General features: G+C 45.4%; 1 protein-coding gene across 3 annotated transcripts in view; it reads left to right on the top strand.

The window, feature by feature from the left end:
• The window catches only part of TRPM4 (transient receptor potential cation channel subfamily M member 4), a 386,617-nt gene that overhangs the window by 219,175 nt on the left and 146,258 nt on the right, over positions 1–21,184 (top strand). For all 3 annotated transcript variants that reach the window (XM_069605669.1, XM_069605650.1, XM_069605660.1), the window contains exon 10: positions 18,448–18,566. In XM_069605669.1, the coding sequence (XP_069461770.1) occupies positions 18,448–18,566 (119 nt within the window). The remainder of the gene's footprint in view (positions 1–18,447; positions 18,567–21,184) is intronic.

The raw sequence follows: 21,184 nt of genomic DNA, 5'->3' as shown, positions 1-21,184 counted from the left end.
TGCGCGTTCTGGCATGACAAATCTGGCTGTGAAAAGGCCCCCAACCCTACGAATTGGTTTGTCCCGTTGACGGTGCTTTAAGTGTGGTGGTAAATTGAGGGGGGCCCTCTCGTTAGGGGGTGTGGCCTAAGTACGAGTGATTAGGCCACACACGCAACAAGAGTTCCCCCCAGCCCCCACTACCCCAGCCCTTGCATTTAAGGAGCCATGGTTAAAGAAATACCTGTGGGCATCTTGACTCTCCCTGCGGGCATCGTTGACCCTCCCAGGCAACCCTTTAACCACACAGCTCCTTGAATGCAATGGGCTGCCAGCTGTGTGATGTCTCTTTATTCAGAAACAGGAGGAGGGTTGGGTTGGCCAGCCTCTCCTTTTGTTTTTGAGTAAAGAGCTAACATGCAGTGGAAGCCCTTTAGCCAATAATGATTAATGGGTTTCCTGCTGCCATGTTACCTCTTTACTCAGAAACAAAAGGAGATGCTGGCCAACCCAGCACTCCTCCTGTTTCTGAGTAAAGAGACCTCACACAGCTGGTTTAGAAAAAAGAAAAGGCAATGCCCTTTTAATAATGCAGAATGTTGACACCTGCAGGCAGCCTTGTAACCGTGCAGTACTCAGCTAAACGACTGGCTGCCTTAGAGGCCAGCATGGATTGGGCTAGTCACGGTGAGCCCCAGGATGGCCCCAGCTCTACAGCCCATCTCAGACACTGCTGGGGCTTTGACCTGGCCCACTTAAAGCTCTTCCCGTTGACCCCTGGTAGCTCCACAAAATCCAAATGCCCTACACCCACTTTATGTAGTTATTTATCTATTTATTTGTAAAGCGCACATAACCCAAGAGCATCTGGGCGCATTGCTTGAAGATTACAGTGTTGTAACAGTAACAGATACAGTTGGATACATAATGGGAAATGCATTTCATTACAGTACAGATAAAATTGGAAAGCAGGAAGCGATAGTACATTACCGCTCATGTGCAAAGAGCCATGTTTTCAGATTTTTGCAGTGTGGTGAAGTGCGTGCGGACTGCTGTGCAGAGATGTGGTTGTGTGCGTTTGTGTTAGCGAAGTGTATGCAGAAATTTAGTTTGTTAGAGTTGGGTTATTGGGACTTGTTCTTATCTCGTTGCTTTGGACTACTGTGCTCATTATCTCTCTACGTCCTGTATGTTGGCTATTATCTGCCAGTTTAATCGACAGGCACTGCGTATGGTTGTGGCTTTCCTCTGTAGCTTTCTGGCGGTTTGTGGGCATGAGAGGTTGTGACGGTGTCCCCCTGGCCCTGGGGTGGAGATGATTAAGTTAGGATTTCTCGTGCAGGGTCCCTACCTAGCGGGAGTCGGTGCCCTGAGGTCTCTTGGGTTGGCAGTATTGGTTGAAGCTCCCCCATCTGTGTCTGGGTGACTTGTTTATAGAGGATTGATTAGAGTGGGGGTATTGCAGGGGGTAGTTCTTTCTTTGACTTTCTCCCTGGCTTGTTTTACCATGTCTGTTCTTTTGGGGTGAGCTCTTTCCAGCTGAGTCTTTGTTTTTCCTAGTCGTTCCCTTCTTATTCTGATGTGAAGAGCCAAGTTTTCAGGTGATCCTTTGTGAGTATGTTTTTTGGAGGCAGTTCCAAGTGTCTGCTGCCAGGTGGGAGAATGACAACCCTCTGAATCTTCTCTTATTGCATGTTTTTAGTTTTAGGCGACCGTCGTTGCTTTATGCAAGTAGTCTTGACGGAAGGTAGATGCTTATTTTCTTTTGTAGGAATTCTGCTCCTTAGCTGTGGATTGCTCTGTGTGTTCTGCACATTGTTTTGAACCTTATTTGTTGCTTGATGAGTAGCCAATGTAGAATTTCCATCACTGGGGTGATGTTTTCCCTTCATGGTAATCTGAGCAGGAGTCTGGCCACTGCGTTTTTGGTACATTGTAGTTTCTTTAGTAGGCGTTTCGGCATTCCAAGGTATAGGCTGTTGGCATAGTCTATTCGGGACAGGATGAGGGACAGGATGGTGAGTCTTTTATGGGTGAAGGAAAGTAACAGTAAGATCCTTTTTACCGTGGGCAGGAGGAAACATTTCTTGATTATTGCATTCACTTGTCGTTCTAGTGTTAGTTTGTTGTCCATTAGGACTCAAGATGTTTTACTGTTATCGACTGTTACCTATCTGCTTTGTATGATTTGGTGGATGGCGCTGATTTTAGTTTTTGAAGAGGTCTGCAAGGTCATTGCATAGTTTCAGTGTGGGTACCGGTATGTTGTTGCAGCCAGGGGGGTTCCTCATTTTTATGATATTGAATAATTCTTTTTGGGTGTTTGCGGCTTTGGTGATTTGGTTGTCGTAGTATTTCTTTTTGGCCTTATGGATTTTCTTTTTGTATGATGGAATTTGTCATTGAAATAGGGTTTTTTTTCTTTTTTTGCCTGGTCGTATTTTGTCCTCCATTCTAGTTCCAGCTTTTTTTTTTTCATTTTCACGGTGCTAAGGGGAGTAAACCAGTTTGCTGTAGCTCTCTTGCAGGATGGGGTGAAAGGTTTTTTCCTTTGCAATATCGTTGTTTGTTCCTGTGATCCAATTATGAAGTAGTTCTGTTTTTGTGTTGAGGTCGACTTTGTTCAGGTTCGTGATTGGTGGTTTTGTCATTTTGAGTTGTTCTACTAAGTTGCTATCTTTGATGGTCCTCCAGTTTCTTTTCATGAAAGTTGGCAGTTTGTTGGGTTGTTTGGCTGCTTTCATTGATAGCGTGATCACGAATGCAATTATGAGGTGATCGCTCCAGAGGATCTGTATTGGTGGTGCCATGGTGATGTGATTTTTGCTGGTGAAGATTGCATCAAGTGTGTGTCCCGCCATGTGTGTTGCTCCTTTGACCAAGTGATGTACTTCCATTGCCTTAAGTTATTTGGCTAGTGTGTTTTTTTGTTTTTGTTTTGTTTTTTGTTTTTTTGTACGTCAGCGGTTTCGTCTTCAAACCGGATGTTGAAATCCCTGAGGGTTTTCAGGTGTTCCTGCTCGATAGCTAGGTTGGTGATGGCTTATGTGAGGGTTTCCATGAAAGTTGTATATAAACCTGAACAAATTTGAGGCTTGTTTTGGGGTTCACTGTCGGGTGAAGGATTAGGGATTTGCAGTTTCTGATGTTTAGTGGTTCATTTGTTTTTATTTTCAGGTGTTCCTTGTATGTTATGGCACGTCCTCCTGTTCCTCCTCATTTTTTGTCTTTCCTATTTGCCTGTGAGCACTTTAAGTTGTCAGGGAGGCAGTTGTGTAGTGTGATTTTGTAATTGTCGTCTAGCCATGTTTCTGTAATGAATAGGATGTCAATGGTGTCCAGTCAATTGGTCGACTGCAATTTGGTCGACACCATTTGGTCGAATGCCAAATGGTCGAATTTTTTTTTTTTATATATATATGTGTTTTGTGGGTTTTCGTGTAGGGAAAAAAAATAAAAAAGAAAAAAAGGGGGTTGGGGGGGGACCCCCCAAAAAAAAACAAAAAAGGGGTAAAAAAAAAAAAAAAAATTCGACCATTTGGCATTCGACCAAATGGTGTCGACCAGTTGTCCTGTCGACCAAATGTTTTCGACCAATTGACTGGGAACCGATGTCAATGCCTCCGTCGCACAATAGGTCATGAATCTCTTTGGCATGGACATTGATCTTGCATTGATTAAGTTGCAGTGGATCCTTTCAGTGTGGTTTGGTTTATTTTTTTATATTCATTTTGTCTTGCGGTTGTTAAGCTTCCATGTTGCTGTCAGGATGTGATGGGTGTTCCGTGGGGTTTGTTTAGTCGTTGAAATGGTTTGTTTAATTATTGGTTTGCTGGTTTCTTCATCTTCTATGTTTTGTTGTGGTTGGCGGCAGCGTCCTTTTGTTTTTCTGATATTACAGACAAGGGCGTTGGTTTTGTTCTTTTCTCTTCTTGCAGTTTCTCTTCTTTTTCTGCATGGTTCCAGTATGTGCTTGGCATGTCTAGCAATGTTGGTGCCATTGAGATGTTGTGGTGCATGGTCCGTTGCGAGTTAGTGTTGGGTTTAGTGATTTTTCTCTTTTCATGATTTTTGTTCTGTTGGCCGCAGTGTTTAGTAGGGGTGTGCTCTGTATTTGTGGCAGTTTCTACTGGGAGAGGATGTGATTCCATTTGGTTTGTTGCTCGTTCCGTTTTTCTTTGGCGTTGTTCTGTGTCGTGGCATGTTGTGTTCCTTAGTGGTAAGTTGGTTTGGAGGTTGGAGTTTGGGTCACAGGGGCAGTAGCCCGCTTGTAGGAGCTCGCTGGGTTTGGATTGTGGCACTTCATATCTTCTTGTGTTGTGCTTGTAGGTATAACGGTGTACTTTCGTGTACTCTGGGTGGCCTTCTGATTTTGTACCTGGTTTATTATCCGAAGGTGGTGGTGATAGGGGGGCTGCTGTGGGGGGGATTGACTAGGGTGTCCTTATTCTGTGGTAGGAGTGAGGTGGAGGTCGTAGGGGTACCCGGCTTGATATGAGCCATTTGGTGTGTGTAATGTGCTGGGGGATTCAGGGTCTGGTCAAGTTGTTGGTTAGTGACTTGGTGTTCTTATTTCCTGGGGACGGTAAGCCTAAACTGGGTAGTGTCCAAGCTTTGCAGGAAGAGCTACGCATTTTTGATCGCTCAATTGTTTTCACTGGGTTACTGGAAGTTTCCTTGTTAGTGGGTGGAAAAAGGCCTAGTTTTCATAACGGGGCAGTCGGGGAGAAAAACACATCTAGATTTTAGTTTCCTGGATAGTGGGAAAAAGGCCTAGGTTTCACAATACAGTAGTCGTGAGATGAGATTGTATGTAGATTTGCTTTCCATAAGGATGTCTCGCGTCTTCTGGTACGAGGTTGGTGTCCTTATTGCAAGTGTGGGTGGCTAAAAAAAGAATGCGATGGAGGATGTATTAGCGTATTGTGCGTACCCTGTTAGTTGACGATGATTGAGTCTGCCTGCTTTCTCTTCTGGCTTGGTTCTACAACTAAAACAATTGAATCATTTTTTTGATATTGTGGGACTTTTTTCGACTCTCAAAATTGTAGTTGAGTTGAAACAGTTATTTTACATCACTCTGTATTGTAGGATATTCAATTTTTTTAGTTTTATTTAGCAACATTTCATGCTTATTGGTAAGCTCCTTTTTTCTTTTTTTCTTTTTCTGCTTTGCTTGTCGATATCCAATTATTATGGACATTTCTGCTTCTGTTTAATCCAGATGATTTTTTCTTGTTTGCATTTTGTAATATGTTTTAAATTGAGTTTGTTTTAAAACAATACTGTTACATGTTTTGTAAAATGCTTGTGCGTTTTTGTACAAAGAATTGATATGTTTTGTAATAAATGATAAGTACTATTCAGTTTTTTGTTAGACCTCATGTTCAGTGAAGTGATAAAACTGACCCAAATGGCTCAGAGAATTGTATAAATTGTGGGCCTCTATGTATATGTGATGTTATCTTGAACATATAGAGAATATCGGGACACTTTCTGGTAATATTGATTAGTACATCCAGAGAGGAGTGATCCTTGATCTCCCATTTTTTTTTGTGCTTTTTACGTTCAGACATAACATTGGGGGTGTAGGTAATTCATACACACCATCACCCTTAGATCATCACCTGTGGGGACAAACTTTGCTGTTTTTTTTTGTTTTTTTGTTCCTCTTCTGGCATGTGCAGACACCATTTGGAGCTGCTGCTACAGGAGCTGTCCTCTGCCTTGGGTTCTCCAATGCAGGGGCCGCAATGGGCAGAGGGCTGTCCTAGCACAATGAGTCTTGTAGGGGATTTGGGCCAGTCATGGCCGGGGGTGGAGTTACGCCTTAGCAACCACCAGGATGGGTAAAGGGGGGAGTGGGGAAGCGCATGGGGCTGTGCCTTGGAAAGGGTCCAAACTTAGCTTGTCTCAGCAGGAGGGGGCATTAGGTGCCAAAACACCACTCAACTGCACCTTATGCTAAGAATGACGAGGGGAGGCGTCTGCCCAGGGGTAGTGGGGAAGCCTTGAGTTTGAACATGAGGTTAATAAATGTGAACAAGAGGCAGTGGGTTTGTGTGGCAGTTGGGTAGGTTTTCTTGTGGGCAGTGTGAGATGCTGTCGAACTTGTCTGTTAGTGGCTGCCCACTTCCCCTGCTGACACCTTGTCACACGCCGCCACGGCTGGCGTGTGTGGAGCCGATGGCGTTGGAGCGGCCATTAGCCCTCCCCGCCACGTCCCCGCGCAAAGCCCCGCAGCGGTCTAGTCTTTCTGGTGGTCGCCTGGGGAGGCCTTTTTCTGTCGCTCCAACCCGGAAGCCTGCGCTTTGCAACCTACTCGCGTCAGGCTTTCGGGTTGAAGCGCTCGTAAGTTTTCCTCTCGGCTCTCTGCAGGACCTTTCTTTTTCTATTTGCTCCTTTCCTCCTTGCCGCTTGCCTCGCTGGATCCTGTCCTCTTCCTGCTCCTATTAGGTTTCGGGAGATCGTGTTTTCCAAGGGTTCCCTCCAAAGCCTATTGCTCTTGTCTTGTCTCCTATTACCGTCTGTTCCAGTGTTTGCCTTTTGGCTCGCCTTAACCTTCCAGTTCTTCTCTTCTGATACAAGCTGTTGCTTAGGCGGTTGGCCACTCCAATAAGACTGCCTCTCATCCTTACCCGTTCTACCACCAACACCTCGCTAAGGGAATACCACCAGACACCACCAGACAGGGTTTTTTTATGCCTAGTAGCTTTTTCCCCATTTTGGTCTGAACCGGAGGAGGGCCCGCCCGGACCACTCACCCAAGTGTCGGGGTGGCTTCCTTTCGGGGCAGATCCTACCTACTAAAAAAAAAAAGGAGGATCTGTGGAAGAAGAGATTTGGCGGAACCTTGGACCAAAACCCACAGGTGAGGAGGAAGGGATTTGGAGTGACCAAGAAGTGGGGTCTCAAGAAACAGAACTTGATAGTTTGCAACACAAAAAACTCCAATGGCTAATCCTGAGCAACTTCAAGAGTTGGTAGCAGCCGTGCAGGCTATGAATGTAGATTTACATAACGTCAAAGCTGAAAATGCTGCCCTGAGGCAGCTGGTTGCCAATCGAGAACCCCGTGAATCTGACTTACTTCCAATGGCCTTATTCTCGGGCAAGTTTGACGGAACCGCAAAATGATTGAAGGAGTTTCTGGAAACCTGTTCCGTCTATTTTGCCTTTCGCCCTCAGACTTATTCCACGGACCATACTAAGGTGGGATTTATGGTGTCGAATATGACGGGAAATGCTCTGGCATGGGCTACTCCTCTGGTGACGGCTAACAATCCGGTAATCCGAGACCATGAAGCCTTCCTGTCATTGCTCAAACAGACTTTTGAACAACCTGATATTACCCATGTAGCGGCTGAGGAGCTCCTCAAAGTACAGCAAGGGACCAGTGATCTACTTTTCTACATATCTACCTTCAAGCGACTGGCTATGGAAGCAGGATGGCCGGAACAAGCCCAGTATACCATATTCCGCTGAGGTCTAAAGGAGGAGATTAAGGACGAGCTAGCATGCATCGCTACCCCCACAACTCTATCAGATTTGATGTCGATTGTACTACAGATAGAATATCGGCTCACTGAACGAAGAGCAGAAAAGAGGAAGCATAAGACCCCGGTCACCCATCCCCTTGGGACCTCCTCTCCACCTCCTGTGCCGTCCTTAAGCAGTAGGGAAGAACCAAGGCAGATTGGATCCGCCCGGCCCTCCCTGACACCCGAAGAGAGAAAACGAAGAAGAGACACCGGACTTTGCATGTATTGCGGATCCAATTCCCATCTCTTACGTAACTGTCCAGACGTACCTCCCAGGCGGGCGGGAAACGACCGACCTCGGACCTAATGGGGACCAGCATCCGAGGTCTAACCCCCAGTCCCTATGTTATAGTAACGGTTACATCCCAAGTCGCTTTGATGGATTCACGCCTCATGATAGTGGCCATCCAGCTGAAGACACGACACACGGTACTCGCTACCATGGCACTGCTCGATTGTGGAGCCAAAGGGGTGTTCATGGACACCGTTTGGGCCCACAAACAAGGTCTCACCCTTTTCCAGCGTGAAGATGCCCAAAAGGTAGAAGGGGTGGACGGTACCCCCCTTTCTTCCGGACCTATCACCCAGATGACAGAGACTCTAACTGTGACCATCCTTCAACATTCGGAACAGATGCAGTTTGATCTCATACGAGCTGCTCATTTTCCGATTATTCTCGTTATTCCGTGCTTTAGGAAACATAATCCGACCATCGATTGGACTCGAAACACTATGGCATTTGAATCGGCTTTTTGTAAACGGAAATGTTTTACACAACCGCAAGTAGAATCTGTGCAAATCCTTACACCAGAACATAAGGATGTTTGCGATGTTTGTTGTATTCCTCCTGAACTATCCGAATACCAAGAAGTATTCAGGGATAGTCACGTCCTGGACCTACCTCCACACCGTCTGGAAGATTGCGCCATACAGCTGCTACCAGAAGCTTTGGTACACTTCGGCGCATGTTCTCTTTATCCTTGATAGAGAAGAAGGTCCTTTGCACCTATCTGGACTTGCATCTGACTAACCGGCTCATACAACCATCAAGATCCCCAGCAGAAGTCTCGTTATTTTTCATACCTAAACGGGAAGCCCGCCCTTACCTTCACGAGACCCGCACTTCCAAGAAATGGCGGCAGACAGACTGAGTCAACAAAGAAGAATCTATCCAAGCATTCACAGGTGAGCCCACAAGCACGTTGTGATAGTTGTGACAGTGAAAGTTGTGACAAGAAGGGAGTGAGTTGTTCAGCGCATTCCTTAATAAAAGCCAGACAGCATTTTTCCACAATTTTAAAATGGTCTTCACATCATTAATAATAATAATCTGCATGCATGTGTGGAAACCGAAGTAAGCAGGTGAATTTACCACATCGTTACCTTTGTGGGGTTTATTTAAATCTTTAAAATACAGCAGTAAAACCCAGACAAAATATTTTTGGCTCAAGTAAATTAGTATTTTGCTACTTTCAGAGATCCATTTATGATGGTGAAAATAAATCTTCAATTTTTCTGCTTTTGTATAACATTAATCTATGCAGATTATTTTAAAAAGAATATTGGCATCATATTTATTTATCATATGATTTGGGTAGTTTTCATGTCTACAAAACAGGTAATTAATTTTAACTTACACAAGTCAAACATTCACAAATAATTGCACCTTGGTTAATGACGAGAACCAGGAAACAATGTGATCAATGGCAGAAAGTGCAGACTGGTCTCAAATCCTAGCTTCACCACTTGGCGTTCTTCCTGGGTAGCGCATGTAATCTCATAGTGCCTAAGTGTAAAGACCGGAGGGGGGAGTCTGTGCCTCTCCTCTACCATATAGAGAGCAGAAGTACAGAGGGCCCCAGCCAAGATTCTCTATTATTGGTACGTGGTCGAGCAATCGAGGCCTAGCTTCTCAGGAGGTGATGCAGGCTGGTTCTTAAGTACAGTGTAGACCCCAAGCCCCCACAAAGGAATGTCCACACACTGTATTAGTTAAAACAGTCTTATATAATTAATATTCAAGGTTATGTACACTATCACAATAACTCACTTTGTGCTCCGAAAATCAACCATGGTAAATATATACAGTTCTAAAGTGGTACCACAAGTATTATCAGATCTCATTAAAGTGCATCAACTGTACTGTCAATATGTCACAAAGATCAATAACAAGGAAACCAGCTGTAGAAAATGGGAGGAAAGCAGTTGGTTGGAACAATTGTAAGAATACTGGCCCCGCTACCTAGACACAGTTCTGTGTGGAGATACCCACCACCCTTCCCCCCCAACCTGGGCAACCTGTAAAGCAAAGATGTATCACAAGCCCAGTCCATATATTCTGCAAGTCTTATTTCCTTCTACAATAGTTCTGCAGCCCCAATGTACCTGGAATTGTAGCTTCGTCGACAGGAAATCGACGGCCCTTCTTGAGTGCCCTCCCTTTAAGGCAGGAGTCACGGGTCGTCGAACGTCTGACGTAGAACAGGTTGAACTACGGCGGTGAAGTGGCAGCTTCGTTCCTAGCGGTGCTCATCGATGATGGAGCGTTGGCGTCCTGCAAGGAAGAGACGTGCGGGGCACCTCAGTGACGATAGTTCTGGACCGCAAAGAGATGATGAAGAACTGTGGCCCAGCAAGGGTGTCGAGTCGTCGGCGTCTCTGTGGTCTTTGGGTGGTGTGAAACCCACCGGCGGATGCTCCTCAGCGAGTCAAAGGTTGGGCCTTCTCCAGCGGGATAAAGCGGGCGGTGATGCAGACGAAAGCGTCCTTAAATCAAAAGAAGTTCTTGGGCAAACGGGAGCACGGCGGTTGTCGACAGTGGCGGACAACAGTCCGGGCGCTTCTCTTTGGGATTCCGCGGCAGTCCCTGTCTCTGGTCGGCGTCTGTCTACCAGGGAGCTTTGGCAAAGATCAGCTGGTGCACGATGGTCCCTCGTAGCTCGGGAAGAGGGCGCCTTACCAGGTCCTCTCTGGGTCAGTCCTTGAAGGCACAGCAGCTTTCCGATTGCGAGCAACAGCAATTCTTCTCTTCCAGCCGGGCTTCAAGGTCAAGCTTCAGGTCTCACTCCAGTTACTCTTCGTAGTTAGGACTTCAGCTCTGAATACTTCTGAACACGATTCCTAGCAGTGAGAGGTCCCCAGATATACTGTTGATCTCCCGTTCATTCTGCTGGGTCACAGTCGAGCATCCAATCACTATGAAGGGCATTCATGCAGGCAGGCAACCAATCGGGTGCATAGTGCATTCAGGCCATTCACTTCTCTCCAGACACTCACAACAAGTTATGTGTATTGGGACAAGTACAGAGCCATTCAACACTCCACACTGCATTCATACCGGTTTCGGGCAGGGCTGTTTCGGTCATTGTGTCAACCACCAGATACTAGACACCCATAACATAGAATGTGTATTCGTCACACACTCCATTCACCCAGGTCCCACCCACAGGTGTACCCACAACATACGGTAGTTGAGAAGGCTCCAGCCAGTCTGGTCAGCACTTCCCCACACTACCATATAAGGAACTTCCACCCAACAGCCAGTCAGGGGGAAGGGACAGAGTCAGGGCGTCCCGGGACTTCGGGAAGATCAAGGTAACAGGCGATGGAAGACAAGAGGCCATGGGGGCCATTTTGTCTCCATCAGGAATCTACCGATTCCAATGACGGGGCCTGGGCATCCCAAAATGAGGATGCTCAGGGCACCAGTAAGTTCAGCATGGAGCTGCCACCAGCCCGTACCCTGCTCTGTGGGGGTCACACAGGTGCCCAAAAACATACACTAGGGCACAGGCTTGCACCCCTACCCATGGGGGCCATAAGGGTATCCCATGGGTCTGTTCACCAAACCAAAAGAGAGCTGCACCGCCAGGAGTCCCACATGAACTCCAGCATGGAAAACGACAGAACACACGATAAAAAGCAGTAAAGGACAAGGATACGGAGGCCCTGTCCCTCCGATGCATTTCCAGCATCACACTACGCAGTCAAAATGTCCAGCCCCTAAACATTTCAAAATTGTCTGCCCCTAAATGGGGCTTAGTTCTCTGTAAAAATAAATTAAAAAAAATACAAATAAATCCATACTCATGGCTTAGCATGATTTTATTTCTTAGTGAAGCTGGGGTACATGCGCTCTGACTTCACAAAGACAATGTGGAGTTGCAGCACCGGCACTCCCGCCACACTGCACATGACAGGAATGAGTAAGCTATCCCTGATTCCTCGTTCCTCTGTGTGGTGGAGGCTGGAGTGTGCAGCGAAGCGGACACCTTCCTCTGGGAAGATGGATTTGGATCTGTAGCAAGTTGGGAAAACTGTGTTTGTGTGTGTGTGTGTGTGTGTGCGCGCGCACACGCTCCTGCTTGCTACATGTTTGATGAATGCATGCATGCATGGGTGTGTTATGTTGTAATGTATGATGTATGTGTGGCGGGTTGTGCATGTGAATGAGTGATTGAAATTTGTGAGAATGGGTGTATGCATGTTTTCGTGCAGGGCTGGTGCAGAGGAGCTGATATTGGCAGGTGGGGTGAGGGATGGAGTGCGCTTATACAACATTCTTTAATGGGCATCCATCCATGATGAAGCAAGCATGTTATGTGGCTAGACTGGCATTTTGGTAGAGCCAGTCTAGCAATTTCTTACTGTGGCATGACATATTTAATGGCCATATATAACAAAGCATGCATGGTGTCTTATTACTGGGCTAGCTATTTCTTACTGTGGCTTGGCATTTCTTTCTGGACATCTATGATGCAGTAAGCATGATAAATATATTATATTGTTAGACTGGCATTTTGGTGCAGCCGGTTTGGACATGTGTGTGTATTTTGTTATGTCTTTTTTTTCTGGCAAAGCCAACAGCAGTGTGTCCTTACATGGGGATGCTGCCATATATTTTTAGAATCCACCTGGACATGTTTTCTTACAGTGTCATTACTGGCATTATGTGCAAAGCAAGTATGAGTATGTTCTTATATGGGAATACTGGTATATATTGGTGCAGCCATTATGGGCATGTATGGGCACAGCCCGTGCAAACTTGTTTTTATACGTGCATATGTTGTGGGTAAAGGCATTATGAAAATGTGTTGGGAAATGCTATTGTGCTCTGTTGGTGAGTTGCATCTATTGTATTTTTGGATTGGAGGTACCATACAAACCGAATTGCAGTCTAATGTATCATTTTACCCCTAATGTTCTCGGGGGTAGGCAGAGGTTGGTGGGAGGTGGGGAGAAATCGCCTCCAAACTCCTTTTGGTTGATTCGAGCTCTGGCATATTTGTGGGAAATGCTTACGTCCCTCCAATTAAAAAGATTCACCAGTCACCACTGGATGATTGGCTGGTGGGTGAGTTGGTGTGAATGTTTACATGCATGGCTTGGGGCCAGGAAAGCGGCATTGGCTCGTGGACATTTTCTTACATGTTTTACTTCTAATTCCGGACAAAGCCAACATGATGAATGTTATCACTTGGATGAGGGTTTCGGGTAGGGCATTTATAGCACAATGGGGAGGCTAACTGGACATTTTGCCTCTGAAATGGCATATTTTAGTCACATAAGAGGCAAAGACATTATGATGTGTGTTCTTACATGGGGAATGTGGTGGCACATGTGCAGTCGGCAAGTAAATATTTTCTTACTGTAGCATTGCATGTTTTACTGGTGTTAAGGACAAAGTCAACATGAGTATTGGTGGGTAGAGACATTTGTGCAGACAAACAAGGAAATGGTTCCTTACTGCAGCATTGTATGTTTTACTGACATTGAGGGCAAAGTCAACATAGAGGGGGTCATCACGAGTTTGGCGGTAACTCTTAAATGTGGTGGTAACGCTATTGGTGCCGCATTTAAGGGTTCGCCAAATCACAGATCTGGCAAGATTTATCCCCAGCTCTGAGCTGGGGGCAAATCTGCTGTGATTTTGCCAATTTTTGGTGCTATTACTACGCGTTAATACCGCTGACAGTAGTAGCGCTGAAAATTCCCCATTGGGCCCAATTCGGAATTCCCGAATGGGCCCAATTTACAGTTCTGCCAAACCCGTGATCCAGCGCTAATGGCACCAGGGGGTTTGGTGTTAACGCTAATAGCACGGCAGTAATACTGCCAGGGATACCGCCCAACTCGTGATGAGGCCCAGAGAGTATTCTTACATGGTGGTGCAAGGGTTAGTCAAGTATTTATACAGCAGCAATAACTTTTTACTGCCATTTAATGGCAAACCCAAAAAGAGAGTATCCACATAGGGATACTGGCATGTACTGACAGTCAGCATGAGCATGTTTTCGTACGGTATTATTACTGTACGTAATATTACCAACCAAGCACAGAGGTGGCTTTTACATTTGGGTATCAGGACGCGAGAGCCAGGCACAGCCCCCTTGTTTCTACAGTAGGTGAAAGATTACATTTTTCATTAAAATACATACTTACATCTTTCACCTAGTGCAGTGCCTGACATGACCCTGATCATCGTGTGCATTGCACATCCGTGGTGGTCCAGGCTGACATGGATTCTGGCACCCCCATGCATTTGGGTGGGGCCTTCAGCATGGCTCACTGGGTAGTGAGGGAGGGCACATTTTGTGTTACGCCACTATTATCCCCTTAGGTGCCAGGCTATTATGGAAGTCTATGCAAAAAGGACACGTATACTCGTCCTTGGTGCTATTGTATGTCAGTTCTGAACAAAATTGACATCCCTATTTTAAAATTAAATAAAAATACAAATCAACAAAAGCTGTGCAGCTAATCTGTAGCTGTGAACTACTGCAAGGAAAGTTGCAAAAAAATGTACTTCTGAAGTACCCAGTCTTGGGGTAACGGTTCTCCCCTAATTTTGGCTAATCCTACATGTATTCAGTTCAATGAGTCTGAGCTATGGAGGCCATTTTCAAGCATGGCTACCAGCATGCGGCACTCGTTTGTAGCCAGAACCAGTGCTATAAATGGGCCGGTCCTACCTGAACTCCTTATTTGAGTACCTCCACTTTTCAACGCCCAAAGAGAGTACTGGTACTCGACTATATTGTGTGGTGAAAATGAAAGCTTTTCATTTCGCATTTTCGCAACTTAAAGGAATAAGCTTCAGCAGCCTTGGCTGGAGGAAAGCAGCACCACCTCCCTCCTCCTCTCTCCACCACCTGCAGTTTTCATAATGTCTCCTTCAGGGCCCAACCTGCAGAACAAAAGGAGGGACAAACCTGCATCTACTGTGCTCTCAGCAAACAGTGTTCCGCACCCTGTGTGCTAAGTGGGCTTCACCTGCTGCCATTGGTGTCCTTTGATGGAGCAGGGACTAATTTGGAAAGCTTGCGCAATTACTTGCTTAAGATGTTTCTTTGTGCATATTCTAATATGTAAATGGAGTTGTGATGCAACGTTTTCCACTGAAAATTCGCACACAGCTCGTTACCTACCGAATTTCTTATTAGGCAATGAAAGCAAGCAAGAATAAAACTCCCCTTCTAAAGCTTAGTTTACAGCTATATATGCTAGCTTGATATGAAAAAAAGAAAGTCTCATTTAATATAGATATTCAGACTTTCTGAACACAATGCATAACAATAAATTGGACGTTTTGTGTGACAGGATTTCAGATACACTGCTTTAACAAAGTGTGTGCTCCTTGGCACATAATTTACTCTCACTGGGCATTGCCTGCAAACAGGGTGTGCTTAAAAGGGACCTGTGCGCAAGGTGCCGTGCCAAAACGGCTGGCACCGAAAGCGCTACGCCGGAATGTCTATCTTCACAGCTTGGTGACTACCTGCAATTCTTTGTTTCCATTCAAAGCACTGGCCAGAACTATGCTGAGAAATGTATGTAGGCATCGGGTAACTCTGTGGGAGATGCGGGGGGTCGGATGTGGTGGCTTGGGGGAGGGAGAGGGAGAGAGATTCTAGCAAAATAACTCGCTGCATAGTGCCATTACACCTCTGGGCAGAGATGAGTTCACAGCATGTCCACATGCGCCTCTCCCAAATACACCATTGGAATTCAAATTTAGCCAGCATGCTCCTCATGCCACAAGGCCTGTTTGCCAGGCTACTTGGAAACATGCCAGATGACCCAGTCTGTCAATAGGAATCATGACATAAAGGTGCCCTTTTCACGTCAGTACCAAGCATCTTGGGATAGATGAGTGGGGAGGTCATCCGTGATGCTGAAAGTCAATCCATGTGCATCAAGGCTTCGGGTGCATTTTTCATGAGAGAATCATTTTTATTATTATTCTGGTATTTGTGTGCGGACCTAACTTCAAGAAGCAACTGAGCCCTTTACAGAGGTGTACAACAATACAGATGCATAACGTCACGCTTTACAGAGGTATACAACAATACAGATGCATAACGTCACGCTTTACAGAGATAACAGAACAGATGTACAGCGGGGGCTAATATACAGAGGAGGGGTACAGCTTTACCGTGTGGCAGGGAAGAAGGGGGCGGGTGGCGTAACGTGATGGCCTAGGTGTTGAGGAGGAGAGACTCCTTGAAGAGGTGGTTCTTGAGTTCTTTTCTGAATTATAGGAGCATGGGGGAAAGTCTGATGCTGACAGAGCAGAGGTTCGATTGGGTTGAGGTTTGTTTTCTTGCCCTTTAGTTTTTGCAGCGGTGGACTTCAAGTCTGGCTTCTGGTGGTGCATTGTCCACCAGAGATGCTGAATTTCTCTGCGAAGTAGCTGGGTGACTCGAGTGTGACTGCGTTATAGATGATGCAGCAAGGCTTGAATGTTTGATTTATGCACCAAAACATTGTGCATGGGTTGACCACACGTTTACAGGGCAGACAGTAGTGAATGTAGCAAATGGACCGACATCCTTTCATCGCCGGAAATGTAAATGCCTGCAATTTAAACATGTACATAATTATGAAAATGTACATCGACATTTTTAGGGGGAGTGGGAAAGAGCAGATAAGAGGTTGGGGGGTAGGCAACAGGTAAAAGTAGGTGGGGGAGGGGGTTGACACCCCCCCCAAAAAAAAACATTTGTTGTACATTTTCGTAATTATGTACATATTTAAATTGCAGGCATTTACATTTCTGGCGATGAAAGAACATAGAACCGTAGCAAAAAGCAGGAGCCTTGAGTAAACCGAGGTAACTAACCGGTTGTTTATTATCCGATGGTGTGAACAGGTTAGTGCCTGGACAAGCTTTCTTTCTGAAGGGAAGCACCCGTTGCCCCTGGTTATTTCACTGAAAGGGGAACGAGTAAGTAAATGAGCTTGAAAATCAAATGAATTTGCAAGTCTCGGAAATGGGCAGAGATTGCTCTCTTCACATGTCCTGATTACTTCTTGTTCGAGAGACAAAGTAGCATGGCAGTTTTATATGTTCTATTTGTCACAAAAGGTATGAGCCCAGCACAGAATCTAAAATGCTAGCATATATGGGCCCTGCCTGTAGTGCAACATTTTTACAGGGCAATTGTGGCAACTATTCTGATAACATGTAAAAACAAAATGGGGGTGAGGCGCGCACTCCAAGTCCTGGCCAATATACGACCTGAAGAAAGAAAAAGAATAACTGGGTTGAATCCCATTTGTTACAAAAATGTTCACAGGGTTGGATCCCTTCGGCTCCATTTGTACTGCTGTTCTCCTCCTCCTAGCGCTTTCGTGTCCCCACACTCTTCAGGGAGGCTGGGTTGCCTTTCTTTTCAGGTGAATCCAATTAAATTGCTAATGCAGTCTAAGGATTATGGGAGCTGTAATGAAATCAATTGTTTAATTCAGGTGAACAAGGAAAGACACCCCTCCATGAGCACACTTCTTACCTTTAGCAGGGGCAGGGGGAAAACCATAACTATGGTTCTCCACTGTAGGGCAAAATATCCTCAGTGCTGCGGCCTCTGGAGGCCGGATCTCCCCGGATTACATGTAAAAACAAAAGGGGGGTGAGGCGCGCATTCCAAATCCTGGCCAATATACTACCTGAAGAAAGAAAACAAATAACTGAGTTAAATCCCAAAATGTCCAGTTCACTGGGTTAGATACCATTTGTTACAAAAATGTTCACAGGGTTGGATCCCTTCTGCTGCATTTGTACTGCTGTTCTCCTCCTCCTCCTACCGCTTTCGTGTCCCAACACTCTTCAGGGAGGCTGTGTTTTTCTTTCTTCAGGTAGTATATTGGCCAGGATTTGGAGTGCACGCCTCACCCCTCTTTTGTTTTTTTATGCTGATAACATGTTTAATGTGCAACAATGGCATACATTGGGCACAGCTCAAATGAGCTTTTGTTCTTATAGTAGCATGCTGGCATATACAGGTCAGAGCCAGCATGAAAGTGCCTCATTAACGTGGCATGCCGTCATATACTTGTCACGTGCAGTATGAACATTGGTTTACAGTGGCAATACTGGCATCTATAAAATTGCCTAGACATTCTCCCGATTTGTTGGCTTTGGCAATCCCAGCACACAGTGGATACAGTGTAAACTGTGGTGCAGGCCAGTCCTCCAGAACTGATGGATGTTGCTTTGTCCATACTAAACTGCATGAGATGCCTGAGAATTGAAAAACGAATCCCCTCTAGCGTCGATGGAAGATTCCATATAAGCATGGCAAGTAAGGCAAGTAAGCCAAATACCAATAATGAAGCGGAGGCCGCCTGAGATGGGGCACATCTCCTCCTCCCCAATTAATCTGCCACGTTGTCCTTTTACGATACTGGGCAGTATAGGGTCATCGCCACTAAAGAAATGTGATTGAATTTGGAAAAGTCAGCATGTGCCCATTGCAGATTTGAGGGACAGTGCTGTGAGCCAGGAAATGAAGGTACCAACAAGTGGTCTTGTAAGAAGAGAAGTTTGAATTTGAAAGTGTGTAATAGTGCAAATTGCTCTCCTAAGACATTTTCTAGGAGACAGTTAAAAGCATATCCGTACCATTGTCCATCTCTCCCACTTACAGCCTGCAAGAAACAGACGAACGATGCCATAGAGTACCTGGACGAGCTGAAGCTGGCCGTGGCCTGGAACCGCGTGGATATTGCCACAAATGAGCTGTTCCATGGGGAAATCCAATGGAAGGTGAGCTTGTGGGGCCTGGGAAGAAATGATGGGAGGGTTCAGCCACAATGGGACAAGGGTTTGTCCTTGGGATAACTGAGAAAGGAGCTTGAGCGCTCGTGGAACCACACTAGCACAGTACATGATAGTGCTCCTTTGCATTGACTGGTTCTGACAAGAAAGAGGGGTTTGTTTGATTGTACTTAACTCCAGGCAGCAGGTGGGAGTTCATCCACAATGTCCTTGGAATCCTTGCTGGGCTTTTGGTCAGTCTGACGGTAAGGCTGAATGCATTCGTAAAAAATATTAGATTCAAATTCAGTAATTTTACACGACATTACCAAGATCCTCATTTGAAAAGCAAGTGTGTGGTCTTTGGCCTGTTGACATGTCTTTCCATCAGCAACTATTGCACAGCATTCGAAGGAGCAAGGGAACACCATGAAGAGAAAACCTCATGTACGGGTAGAAATGAGGGAAGTGAAGTAGGAAAGAGGAATACAGAAGCATGGGTCATTAAAACAATAAAGATAAAACTCAAAAAATAATTAAAAGAAAAAACACCCAAATAAAAAACAAAAATCAAACAGGGCCTTTTTAAAAAATCATCTAATACCTTTTTTCGACATATTTGCAATTGGGCATAAAGCATAAAAACAGTCATAATAATGACAAGACAAACCATGATTAACAATTCTAGCACATGTTAAAACATATTCAAATCAATTGGAACCACAATTCATCAGTGATTAATATATGTGTAATATAATGACAGCCATTAAAATATACTAACATTCCAGTCTGCTTCCAGACCAGGTTGCTAGCCTTAACATTTCATTCCTCTTCAATTAAGATTTGTTTTAAAAATCGTGCAACTGCAACACAGTGACTTTCTCACTTGTCCTTCTGCAGAGGGCAATGGTGCCTGGTGTTGACCATGCACCATACTGTTAAAAACACGGTCTCTCGGGTCCTTCCTGGTTGAATACATCAAGAACGGAGTCCCTGAATATCCTCCGTTCTGGGTACTCCACAAGGTTTAAAGGCTATTATTAATAATGCAGTCGATGTGCTACGCGGAAGTCCCAAAAGGCGCTTTAAAAATGTTTTTATTGCTTGAAATAGGTTTTTGAAAACACCATATGCTTGGTTTTGCTGTAGTTAATGTCTACACCCTTCCTCTGCCAAAAACCTTTAAAACATTGGAACTGCTTCTTTAAGACAGAAGGTGTAAGTGATAGGAGAATAGGGTCACCCGCAAAGCAGACAGCTGGGCACTTGTGTGAGTCTAGTGTGGGAGCATCCGAGGGATAGCCAGCATGTTATCGATGGCTCCATGAACATAAAGGGAAAATAATGTAAGGCCTACACGCAGCCCTGCCGCACAGCTCTGTGGTCTCCCCGCCCAGTCCTCCTCTTATTACAGCCTTGGTATTTTCCTAGAGCAACATGATAAGGGACAGGAGATCATTGGGGATTCCTTGCTCGAGGTCCGCGTCTGTGGGGTGCCATCATGGGCCGTGCGGAGATCTATGAAAGGTGAATTCTTCTTCCTTAGACTGGCAGATTTCTCAGCAATAAGGACCAGTCTAAACATGATCTTTCCGGCTTTATAGTCTTGGGGATCCCACCTGGAGAGGGTGTATTGATAAGTTTCCCTTTATCCCGGCTTTTAAGCGCCCTAGCAAAACTCTACCCAAACATTTTCCAGCTGTGCTTGGGAGAAATAGGACGATCAATTGGCGGGTTTTCACACCCACCTTTTTTGTAGATGGGTATGATTTTTTTCGAGGGTACAAGTATTAGAGACTGACCTAGAGATGGCAATAACATTTAAAAAGGCGCCGAAAGAAGGGAGACCAAATACTACTGTCTTGAAAAAAATCTCCCTGAATTTTATCCGGATCTGTTATTCTGGGACACAGCCGCAGGCCTAATTTCCTCAAGGGTGAATCCTAATGGGGTGCCTGTATACGTATCAATATTACTGGGCATACCAAATAGATTTTCATCTCCTCTTTCCTCACGGTACAATTGACTAAAATAATCGTAGCCGACCTTCTCTGTGATGCAGCCTTGTATGGCGTTCTCCTCCCCTCACTGATATACTGCCTAGAAGTTTCCAGAATTCTACCTGCTTCTTATTTGCATTTGTCCTTGACCTCTTCCCAGAGAGGTTCTACGTGGGGTTTCTTGCCTATTCCCCTATCGCGCCCTGCAGACCTCTTCCTTCCCCAAGGCCTGAATGTTCTTTATGGCCCAAGCAAGGCATTGTTTTGCTAATTTACACTCTTTTCGGGTATCGTGTGTGGTTTTAAAATGTTTACGCTGCACCCCCCAACAAGGCTTCGTCACCAGAGGCATTATCTGGAAAACATTCACCAATTCCTGAGGATTCCTCTCTGTGCCAACCAGTACATCGTCAGGGGACACCAGTGTTTCCTTTATAAATCAACAGGCGCTTTAGTCCTATATCATCCCATTTTAGCGCGTGCCTGGCATGGCCTTTGACCACCAGAGGGATACTTCTAGTCTTTATTTCACCGAACCGGGATTCGGCTTGATTCCAACCCAGTACTACCCAGAGGGGGAATGATCGCTATCCACCCTGGGTAATACAAAAAAGGTAGCAGGTCTCT

Source organism: Ambystoma mexicanum, chromosome 1p, assembly GCF_040938575.1.
Source record: "Ambystoma mexicanum isolate Mex_15411 chromosome 1p, UKY_AmexF1_1, whole genome shotgun sequence".
Taxonomy (NCBI): Eukaryota; Metazoa; Chordata; class Amphibia; order Caudata; family Ambystomatidae; genus Ambystoma; species Ambystoma mexicanum.
The sequence above is the reverse complement of the archived record's forward strand: the minus strand, read 5'-3'. Positions and strand labels throughout refer to the sequence as shown.